This window comes from Procambarus clarkii, chromosome 43 (assembly GCF_040958095.1).
Source record: "Procambarus clarkii isolate CNS0578487 chromosome 43, FALCON_Pclarkii_2.0, whole genome shotgun sequence".
Classification (NCBI taxonomy): Eukaryota; Metazoa; Arthropoda; class Malacostraca; order Decapoda; family Cambaridae; genus Procambarus; species Procambarus clarkii.
The window spans coordinates 227,501-240,000 of record NC_091192.1 but is presented as its reverse complement, the minus strand read 5'-3'; the positions used below and the strand labels follow the sequence as shown (position 1 = coordinate 240,000).

Genomic DNA, 12,500 nt, shown 5'->3' with positions numbered 1-12,500 from the left:
CAGTTGCATGATGGCTCTCTGCTCGACTGTGTAACCAGATACAAATACCTTGGTCTTGAGGTTCCAGTATACCGCAATGTTGTGGGCAGACTGGGTCGTCAGTGTAGAGAGAGGCTCCGTGCTCTCAAGGCTGTGGCAGGCTACCATCCATGCTATTAGGCCCACATCCATGGAGGATTGACAGCTGAGTGGACAGCGCTTCGGATTCGTAGTCCTGAGGTTCCGGGTTCGATCCCCGGTGAAGGCGGAAACAAATGGGCAAAGTTTCTTTCACCCTGATGCCCCCTGTTACTTAGCAGTAAATAGGTACCTGGGAGTTAGACAGCTGTTACGGGCTGCATCTTGGGGTGTGTGTAACAAAAAGGAGGCCTGGTCGAGGACCGGGCCGCGGGGACGCTAAGCCCCGAAATCATCTCAAGATAACCTCAAGGAGCTATGACGCAAATTTGAGAATTGGCAAAATGATGTATCTCTCATATATTTGATCACTGATCGATTGATCGATCATTGAAATCAATACTTTAATTGGTATCAAGAATAGACTAACCAACCCCAACCTCTGCAGTAAAGCCCTCCAAGCCTTCATCTTGAAGGTCAGCATCTATCTAAATTGATTACAAAACTGCACTTATACTCAGAATGCATAATGTTGTAACAACCAGGAAAATCCTCCCATATGTACCTCTTACTCCAATTCCCCCCATCTCTCCTATTCCTAGGCCTTCACCTGGGAGAGGTCAGGTCACATGCGACCTTTACCACCTACAGAGTCTTTGAAGTGCTGACGGGGCATCTTGTTGCAAATATCTTAATTGGAACATTGCTTGCCATGCTGAGTCAGGGTTAGTTACTCTCTCTTTCCTTTAAATTTTAAATTTTGCCCCGAGGGGCGAGTTTATTGGGCAGAGCCACTCATCCTGTGAGTGGACACACCGCCATAGTGACAGTATTGGGCAGCGCCACTCATCCTGTGAGTGGACACACCGCCATAGTGACAGTATTGGGCAGCGCCACTCATCCTGTGACTGGACACACCGCCATAGTGACAGTATTGGGCAGCGTCACTCATCCTGTGACTGGACACACCGCCATAGTGACAGTATTGGGCAGCGTCACTCACCCTGTGACTGGACACACCGCCATAGTGACAGTATTGGGCAGCGCCACTCACCCTGTGACTGGACACACCGCCATAGTGACAGTATTGGGCAGCGCCACTCATCCTGTGAGTGGACACACCGCCATAGTGACAGTATTGGGCAGCGCCACTCACCCTGTGACTGGACACACCGCCATAGTGACAGTATTGGGCAGCGCCACTCACCCTGTGACTGGACACACCGCCATAGTGACAGTATTGGGCAGCGTTACTCACCTTGTGAGTGAACACACCGCCATAGTGACAGTATTGGGCAGCGCCACTCACCCTGTGACTGGACACACCTCCATAGTGACAGTATTGGGCAGCGCCACTCACCCTGTGACTGGACACACCGCCATAGTGACAGTATTGGGCAGCGTTACTCACCTTGTGAGTGAACACACCGCCATAGTGACAGTATTGGGCAGCGCCACTCACCCTGTGACTGGACACACCGCCATAGTGACAGTATTGGGCAGCGTTACTCACCTTGTGAGTGAACACACCGCCATAGTGACAGTATTGGGCAGCGTTACTCATCCTGTGAGTGAACACACCGCCATAGTGACAGTATTGGGCAGCGCCACTCATCCCGTGAGTGGTCACTTCGCCATAGTGACAGTATTGGGCAGCGCCACTCACCCTGTGACTGGACACACCGCCATAGTGACAGTATTGGGCAGCGTTACTCATCCTGTGAGTGAACACACCGCCATAGTGACAGTATTGGGCAGCGCCACTCATCCCGTGAGTGCTCACTTCGCCATAGTGACAGTATTGGGCAGAGCCACTCACCCTGTGACTGGACACACCGCCATAGTGAAGCGCCACTCACCTTGTGAGTGAACACACCGCCATAGTGACAGTATTGGGCAGCGCCACTCATCCTGTGAGTGGACACACCGCCATAGTGACAGTATTGGGCAGCGCCACTCATCCTGTGAGTGGACATACCGCCATAGCAGCATGTACAACACACTCCCTAATAGGAAGAAAACCCGCTGGGTTGTTCATCCTGTCACTTGTACCCAGACACAGCTGGGACTTGCTTAGCTATCTCAACCGGCTTGTAGCTGGTTTTTGATCTAAACTAGCTATATTATTATTATTATTTATTATATATTAATATATACAAGAAGGTACATTGGGATTGTGAGGACAAATAGCATAGTGATTACATTCTTGTTAAGCCACTAGTACGCGCAGCGTTTCGGGCAGGTCCTTAATCTAACAGAAAATTTTAAGTAGGTAAATACTAGCAAAATTCATAAAAATGATAACAGGTACATGGCAAGAAAAAAAGATGAGAGAAATTAGTAGGTATATTAAAGCACATAAGTAGCTCAGATTGATTGCATTGACAGCTTGAATGGTAGTTTAACAAAAATTAAAAGGCACAATTCAGCATATTGCTAGCACTGAAAAGAAGACAGCAATGATCACAATGGTAGAGTTGTTTGGATTAAGTACATAAAGATTGGGAGACTGGGTAACACTATATACAGACCAAATTCAAAGCACAGTGTAGGAAACTATGAAGATGAAATTAGATACTTTTTGGTTTTGTTTTTGATTGAGGCTAAAGTTTGACAGCTTTTCAATTCATTAGGGAGTGAGTTAACTAGACTAGGTCCCTTTATTTGCATAGAGTGTTTACACAGATTAAGTTTGACTCTGGGGATATCAAAAAGATATTTATTTCTGGTGTGATGATAATGGGTCCTTTTTACATCTGTTCAGGGAGAGTTTCAGAGCATAGACTATATGGTCCTTCATACAGAATAGGAAAGCAGCATATTGCTGTGTATACCTAAGCATGTTAAAAAATACATTGTTTGAGAAGAGTCTTGTAGAAAATGGTAAGAGTAGTTATATAATGTTTCCATGATTCAGTGCTTACCTCTTGTGAAAATCGTGAAGTTGTTGTTTAGTCAGAGTTGATTTGTTTTTTGTATTGAAGCTGGTATTTTCTCCCCTAATTCCATGTATGCCTAACCATCCTGTGAGATGGGAGTACTAGGTGAACTTATAGCTAGTTTTTTTTTATCTACACTGTGTAATCTTCCATATAGAATAGGGTAGCAGCACATTGCTGTGTATGCCTAAGCGTTTTAATACAAAAATATCAGTAATAAAGATTTTAAATTACAGTTTGTATTATTACCAATATTATTCTTATTAAATCATGTTAACCATGGATCATTAAGGTCTCATTTTGACATGTAATAGCCATATTTCTTTTGAATCATTCATTAAATTGTGCATTATGTCTCAATTTTTCACTTCTTTGGATATACTGTATAGTACAAAAAGATAGGATAAAAATAATCCAGTAATATTTCTTTCATTATATTTTTTATTTAAATAACTGCATCAATATTTTTACAGCTGACAGGATTTGTTTTACCATACAGGTGCATTATTTGTTAAAAAAAATAGGTTTATTGTTACACACAATGGTGCTACATTGCCTTCCCAGCTTGGTGCCTTCTTTTGATAATTACTTACTGATTATTACACAGTCAAATTGTGTAACAGGAAGAGGTCTTGGACACAAATTTGTTCCATGTTAAATGTAGAGGAATCAGCTTAGCATTCCTCAAATAAAGTAGGCTGCCTCAGCTTATAAGGTAAATAAGCATTCCTGAAACAAGTAGCTGCCTCACCTCACTGCCTTACAGCTACATAGCCTTCCCGGCATGGTGCCCTCTTTTGATAATTACTGGGTCCACACACCCAAATTGTGTAACAGGAAGAGGTCTTGAACCCCTACTTCCCTCTCTCTTTTTTAATAGTTCATATAGTCATAATTATAAGTTTAAGTATTCAATGAGAAAAGTTTTTTAAGTTTTTACCCTAACCTAACATTATTTGTGTAGCATATTTTTATTTTATGTCTCACCCAGATTTAATTTCAAAATAAAATCAAACAAAATAGATTAAAAATAGGGGGTGTACCTTAGCTATACATACCCATCTAACTTATTACTAGGTGAACTTGATGATAATAAATGCTCCCATCAGGCAGGGCTCATCACCTTCTGTCATATTTCATGTTCACCAGTGTTTATTTACTTAATAACTACTGGTATAATATCTTGCTATTATAAAATTAATTCTACTATCATAAAAGACATATTTACTTCAATACACACAGAGATCACACTAACGTGATGCATCAAATGAACAAATCCACAAGGGCCGTGACGAGGATCCTCGGCCACGTCCCTTGTGGATTTGTTCATATTTACTTCAAGTTTCAAGCAGAGAATGAATGTATATAACTAACACGAAGGACTCCTCTTCACGAGATTCGCCAACTAATAATCTTTTGTTTATATTAAAATCGATCCCAGTGTTGTGTAGTAGAAAAAAATTGAGTTATATCCAGTTTACGTAAAGTTACGAGTGGTCGCCAGCACACTTAGCTGACGGACCAAACTTACGAAGGTTTTTCTTCTTAGTGTAGCTACCTGAATACCGGTGTAGCCGCCACGAAGGCGCTAGGAAGAAAAACATTCGTAAGTACCTTCGTGAATCTGGCCCCTGACCACTATAACATCACATTGCAGAGTTTTTGCTCTATTAGTTCCATATGTGAATGTCTCCTCGTGATATTTATCATAATGTTTAATGCTACAGCTTTCAGGCCTTTGTGAATTTGTTAGGTCGGTGAGATATTTATTAGATATTTGTTTAAGTATTCTCTTTGTCACTGCTAATTAAACTCCCAAATAAATGTCTACTACTGGTTTTCTACAGGCTGTCTTTGCAAGCATGTCAACAGTGTCATGCCTTGAGATGCCAACATGTGATGGTATCCAAAGGAATTTAATTTCAAATCTGTTTTCTTTATCAGCTAAAACATTCATTCGAATATCACTCACTATTTTCTGGGTGTTACTACTATGTGCGTTCAATGCCAGGAGTGCACTCTGCGAGTCACAGTATATAAGTCCACTGCCTTTGTCTTTTAAAAATGTTGTGGCAAGGTATATGCCTGCAAGTTCGGTTTGAGTTGTACTTGCCCAGTCATTGATGCGCTTCATTGCTGTATGTACGAGAGAAGATTGTTCAAATATATTACATGCACATCCGGTACATCGTCCACCTTCTTCTACAGAGCCGTCGGTATAGCACTGATACACATCGTTACCCATACTCTGAGTACTTTCAGTGATGCTTTTCAGTGTTAACTGTTTTTATAATATAGAGTGAACATTTTCTAGGGTGCAATTACAAAATCAACTGATAGATCCCAATTATCGCATGGAGTAATTGGTTGATTAATCATTAAATGAGTTGGGTACATATTTAATATTTTGATGGAGTTGGCTACCTTGTAGAACCAAAATGCATAATCAGATTTCGCTCTTCTTCTATAGCCCTCAGGTGAGTGCAGCATATTAGAAAGTTTAGCTTGAAACTTCATGTGTTGCCGAGATCTACTCAATGCCTTCACGTCGAAAACTGTGCTAATGGACAAAATTCTCTCACTTATGGTAGGTAGTTTTGCTCTCATATTAACTATTCTCGTGGACTTTGGAGCCCCAAGGATGAGACACATTGCTTCATTTTGCAAGGTTTCAGAAGATTTCAGCTCATTGTCAGTATACAGTGTGAGATGTAGAGCATTGTAGTCAATCACAGAGCGTATAAATGATACATAAAACATTCTAGCAAGTCTCACGTTAAGTCCATGATTGACACCAACAAGGACCCGCAAGGGCTTTAATCTCTCCCAAAGTCTCCTCTTGAGAGAAGAAAGGAACTCAGGGTCGTTAATGGGGACACCATGGTACCCTGGGATCGTTAATGGGGACACCATGGTACCCAGGGTCGTTAATGGGGACACCATGGTACCCAGGGTCGTTAATGGGGACACCATGGTACCCCGGGTCGTTAATGGGGACACCAAGGTACCCCGGGTCGTTAATGGGGACACCATGGTACCCCGGGTCGTTAATGGGGACACCAAGGTATCCAGGGTCGTTAAAGGGGACATCAAGGTACCCAGGGTCGTTAATGGGAGACACCAAGCTATCTGTAAGACTCGCAGTTCTCAAGTGCTCGCCCATCTATATGATAATTGGCTGGTGGAATGCACATGGAATGAGGGCACGAGTTTTCTGTACAGAGATAAGGAGGCCACATTCCTCAGCTCTAGTAGCAAAAGCATCGAGCAGAACTTGCTTTCTAGGCTCGGTGGCAGCCTGTAAACATATATCATCAGCATAACAAATGACAGTGTCTTCATTATTAGTTGGAAGATCTTTAATAAGTTTATGCATCAGAACGTTGAACAACAAGGGGCTGAGGACCCCTCCTTGTGGAGTTCCCAGTTCAAAGTTTTTGCTCTCTGTGCTTTTTAACACCAATAAACAAAACATATGATGTTCGATTGGAACAGATAAGTTAGGCAAATAGCCCTCTATCAATTTAAGTAATTTTCCTTGTAATCCTAGTTTAGCAAGCTGTTCTAGTATGATTGCCATGTTTGCTGTGTCAAAAGCTGCTGCTAGATGACTCCTAGTTCTCCTTTGAATTGAGATGAAGCAGTCCCTTGAAAGTACCATTGATTCAGTGCGAGACTAATACTGACCCCTACAGGCGTGGAATTAATAGTAAGTATGATCAGGTTACCCTCAAATGTAAATAAAGTTTATATTTTATACGGAAATGTACTTAAGAGCAACAGTGTATAAACCAACAGGGAGTGTCAGGTAAGCGTTACAATGGTTGCAGGTGTTACAATGGTTGTTGGTGTTATAATGGTTGCAGGTGTTACAATGGTTGTTGGTGTTACAATAGTTGCAGGTGTTAAAATGGTTGTAGGTGTTACAATGGTTGCAGGTGTTACAATGGTTGTAGGTGTTACAATGGTTGTAGGTGTTACAATGGTAGCGGGTGTTACAATGGTTGTAGGTGTTACAATGGTAGCAGGTGTTACAATGGTTGTAGGTGTTACAATGGTTGCAGGTGTTACAATGGTAGCGGGTGTTACAATGGTTGTAGGTGTTACAACGGTTGTAGGTGTTACAATGGTAGCGGGTGTTACAATGGTTGTAGGTGTTACAATGGTAGCAGGTGTTACAATGGTTGTAGGTGTTACAATGGTAGCAGGTGTTACAATGGTTGTAGGTGTTACAATGGTTGCAGGTGTTACAATGGTAGCGGGTGTTACAATGGTTGTAGGTGTTACAACGGTTGTAGGTGTTACAATGGTAGCGGGTGTTACAATGGTTGTAGGTGTTACAATGGTAGCAGGTGTTACAATGGTTGTAGGTGTTACAATGGTAGCAGGTGTTACAATGGTTGTAGGTGTTACAATGGTTGTAGGTGTTACAATGGTAGCAGGTGTTACAATGGTTGTAGGTGTTACAATGGTAGCAGGTGTTACAATGGTTGTAGGTGTTACAATGGTAGCAGGTGTTACAATGGTTGTAGGTGTTACAATGGTAGCAGGTGTTACAATGGTTGTAGGTGTTACAATGGTAGCGGGTGTTACAATGGTTGTAGGTGTTACAATGGTAGCAGGTGTTACAATGGTAACAGGTGTTACAATGGTAGCAGGTGTTACAATGGTAACAGGTGTTACAATGGTTGCAGGTGTTACAATGGTAGCAGGTGTTACAATGGTAACAGGTGTTACAATGGTTGCAGGTGTTACAATGGTAGCAGGTGTTACAATGGTTGCAGGTGTTACAATGGTAGCAGGTGTTACAATGGTAACAGGTGTTACAATGGTAGCAGGTGCTACAATGGTAGCAGGTGTTACAATGGTTGCAGGGGTTACAGTGGTGGCAGGTGTTACAATGGTAGCAGGTATTACAATGGTAGCAGGTGTTACAATGGTTGCAGGTGTTACAATGGTAGCAGGTGTTACAATGTTCATCATCTCTACCAAGAGAGAATAACAACACTCTCCGGCCCCATGGGAGATTACCCCTTTCCCACCCAAGAAGCCGATTAAAGAACAGCCCATTGTTCGAGAGAGAGCAAAGTACAATGCCTTGTGTCAAATTGATGTTCTGGTTCGAGAGCGCTTCCTCTCCCAAATTATTTACACTGATGGCTCCTTGCACCAGTCCCATGGTGCAGCTGGAAGTGCAGTTGTTGTGACAGCGGGAGATGGTTCCCTCTATGAGTGTGGACCGTGTATAAGTTGACACATTAACTATATGTGACTCCTTGTCATCCTTGACTGCCCTCAGCTACCCCAAGGCATAACTGTGACGTGCTTATCTCTGAAGCTAGACACAGATATAGTGAAATAAGTCAATGATGGAGTCAGAGTCTGTCTCCTGTGGATTCCTTCCCATATTGGTCTCCGAATGCATGATAGAACTGATAAGTTGGCCAAGACTTTTTTCGTAAAGAGGGAATTGATTACCAACTTGGACTGCCTTTGAGCAGCCTGAGGGCAGCACGGAATGGGTATGAGGTGCATAATTAATGACTGAACACTTTCTCCTCATTACCCCCTTCACCTCACTTGGAAACAGTTTTAATTTAATTTTGCCTTTTCTGTCCGCCAAAGTCAAGATTCACAAAGCATTTACGATATCTGTTCCACTTTTCTTCATCATGGAGACTTATTATGTAATTACTCAAGAGTTCACGACGCTCAACGTGAACTCTTGAACAACGCTACGAGGTCATTCATGACAATAATACCCTTGAGGCTTGAGGACGACCTCGAACGCTTCGGATCCAGGAAATTGTTTATCAATTATAAGCCACCAAGACTGAGATAAGATGTACAGATCTGGTAAGAGGCCAGGTAGTGCTTCCTATATCCTAGAGCGGACCCTCGGTTAATACCGTAATGAAAGTGATAAGAACTCTCCGGATGCTGACCTTAAGTCTACAGCATGTTGATGTGTGGAGTATCTTCAGGTAGAAGTACTCACCACGTTACTCCACTGTTACTGCTAGAGTAATTTTGTAACCACCGTTTATTATCAGTCAATTAACGTGTGTTGAATGCCTTAATGATGGGAGTCAATCCCCCGAACGCTGTAAATGGAGTATAACTTACGTGTCATAATACATATGTTTTTGACTGCTCGGTAGCCAGCGATATTGCCGATGATAATAGTGTGCAGACAAGCACCAGCCAAGCAACTCCGGGACTGGACCAACCAAACTCCTGGTCCGAGCTACTTCATAATGATCATCGTAGTGTACAAATTACCTCGTTGCGAATGACACGGTACTTTGCCTTATAGGTACAGTGATACTAATACTTGACCACTACCGATACTCTCTGATTAACAGGTACTCTGATACCGACACTACCATACCGGCACAACCATACAGTAATAACACATGCTTTCAGAATTACTCCAGTGAACAATACGTAGAGATCTGTATCTATAAATAAAAATGTCCATCCAAGGATGAAGGCCATACTTTTTACCAGTAACTGATGTTGGGTACGTAGTACAACATGGTCGGTGCCGTTAGGGTGCAATAAAAAGAACGTTTACATTTATATATATATCTGTATCTGATGAAATGTTATCGATACCGACATTACAAAATAATAAGGTTTAGTACACCAGTTAAAGCAGCACTAACCTTGAGGCGTCTCACACTACACTTGCACTGCTCCAATTACCAAACAAAACAATCATCTTACAGCGAATACATTAATATTAAGATATTTTTATTATAATATTAAGACATTATTACTATAATAATAAGTTTATTATAGGAGATAGTATATTATAGTGATGAGCGAGGGCAGCTACCCAACACACTCATCAAGCTCATCTGAGTCTTGGAGGACTGTGTACTGACTGTCAGCTCCCAAGCTCTCTTACCTTCATAACCTTGATGGAATGCGAAGACTTGACCGGTAATGATCACATAACAACCACTCATCCCAACGCTGTAGTACTATGGCGGCTATAGTGGTCTGGTCGAGGACCGGGCCGCGGGGACGTTAAGTCCCGAAATCTTCGCAAGGTATTGTGTGGATTAGGTCGAAAATATTCACTGTTGCACCAATTATAATACCCGTTTTGTACTGTTGATGTTGTAGATAGCCTTAGAAAGCAAAAAACTAAGCCTAACGTATTTTAGGCATGGTATTTATTATATACTTGTATATGTATATGTATATGTATATGAGAGTTATGTGCAGAAGCACAAAAATAAATGAAATAATAACCAACTTTTTAGGAAACACAAGTAATGTTAATACCTTTATATTCCTTCAAGTCATTTTTTTTATATTAACACATTTAGATCCATGTGCGTGTGTACAGCTGCCCTGGACTATATGAAGGGGAGTACAGAGTGTGTCAAGAACTAGCTACGTGATGCTACAAGTCCCCATCACACAGGATGGTCAGTCATACAGGGCCATGTGACCAGGAGTCTGCACTGGCAAACTCTGGGTGTAATATGAAGATATAATTACGAATATATTCCGTATTTTATTATAAAGATTTCGGAATCCTTAATATGCGATTCAGAGAAAACATCCATGAAAGTAGCTAGTAATCTGCTTTAGCCTATTGGGTAACTAGTAGAATAACAACCTATGGTTTAAACTTTGTCAAAGCAAATGTCTACTAGACTAGACTGACAGCACTCGGCAGCAGGAAATCACTTCCAAGAACGGCCTAGACATTCCTGATAGTTCAAACATAGAACATTACTGCTAAGGACATAAGCAAAATAAAAAATAAAATATATATATTTGCAGACGAGGAGTCACAATAACGTGGCTGAAATATGTTGACCAAACCACACACATAGAAAGTGAAGAGACGACGACGTTTCGGTCCGTCCTGGACCATTCTCAAGTCGATTGTGAGAATCATTCCAATCTCAGTGGACCATTCTTACAATCGACTTGAGAATGGTCCAGGACAGACCGAAACGTCGTCGTCTCTTCACTTTCTAGTGTGTGGTTTGGTCAAAATAATTTACCCAAATAAAGTTGGCCAAAGTTTATCAGAACAAAAAGATAAGACTGAGAGCGCCGGTGTTTGCAAGACTCCGAGCAGAGATTACAGTAAGGTTTACTACGGCCAAACTTGGAGATCCCTAAACACCGACTTACTGAACACAAGAGTTATGTGTCAGTTTGGTCAGTTATGGCCAACAAAGTTCAGCATTATACAATCACGTGACCACCGATCACAAATTATATGGGATAACTCAACTCTTCTATAATTTATCCTCAGCAATGTGCCTTCAAAAGAAAAATAATAGAATCTACTTTTGTATATATATATATATATATATATATATATATATATATATATATATATATATATATATATATATATATATATATATATATATATATATATATATATATGTCGTACCTAGTAGCCAGAACGCACTTCTCAGCCTACTATGCAAGGCCCGATTTGCCTAATAAGCCAAGTTTTCATGAATTAATTGTTTTTCGACTACCTAACCTAACTTTTTCGGCTACGTAACCTAACCTAACCTATAAAGATAGGTTAGGTTAGGTAGGGTTGGTTAGGTTCGGTCATATATCTACATTAATTTTAACTCCAATAAAAAAAAATTGACCTCATACATAATGAAATTGGTAGCTTTATCATTTCATAAGAAAAAAATTTGAGAAAATATATTAATTTATGAAAATTTGGCTTATTAGGCAAATCGAGCCTTGCATAGTAGGCTGAGAAGTGCGTTCTGGCTACTAGGTACGACATATATATATATATATATATATATATATATATATATATATATATATATATATATATATATATATATATATATATATATATATATATATATCTGCATTTTTGCAGCTACCCCTAGACTATATGAAGGGGAGTACAGTGTGTCATAAAGCTAGCTACGTGATGCTAAAAAATCCCCATCACACAGGATGGTTAGTCATACAGAGGCATGTGATAAGCGGTCTACACTGGCAGACTCTGGGTGCATTATGAGGATATCATCAACACAAGAGTGAATAAGGTAGCAGTGGTAATAAAAGTCCCCAACTCGCAGAATGGTTAGTCATACAGGGCTATATGTTTAGTAGCCTGCACTGGCAAATTTTGAGTGCATTATGAGAATATCTTCAAGAACACGAGAGGGAATAAAATAATTGCAGAGCTCCAGGTATCTCATTACCAACTGGTCTGAAAGGTCTAATAACTGGGCATTCAGTGATGTAGTGTGGGAGATCGTGCCGTAGTTCCTGCTCACAGAGTTTGCACCTTGAGTGCTCAGGATTGGGAGATCCGTCACCTGTAGCCACCTGTCACAGGTAACGGTAACCCAACCTGATCCTGGCAACCACTGTGTCCCACAGTCTAGTGGACGTTTTGTGCTGGCCATAGATATAGGTTTC

General features: G+C 41.0%; 1 protein-coding gene across 1 annotated transcript in view; it reads left to right on the top strand.

Annotated features, from left to right (window-relative positions):
- Positions 1-6,876: 6,876 nt before the first annotated feature.
- LOC138350036 (ovarian abundant message protein-like) overlaps positions 6,877-12,500 on the top strand; it is a 38,473-nt gene continuing 32,849 nt past the window's right edge. Inside the window, exon 1 of the mRNA XM_069300315.1 lies at positions 6,877-7,725. Coding sequence (XP_069156416.1) covers positions 6,877-7,725 — 849 coding nt within the window. The remainder of the gene's footprint in view (positions 7,726-12,500) is intronic.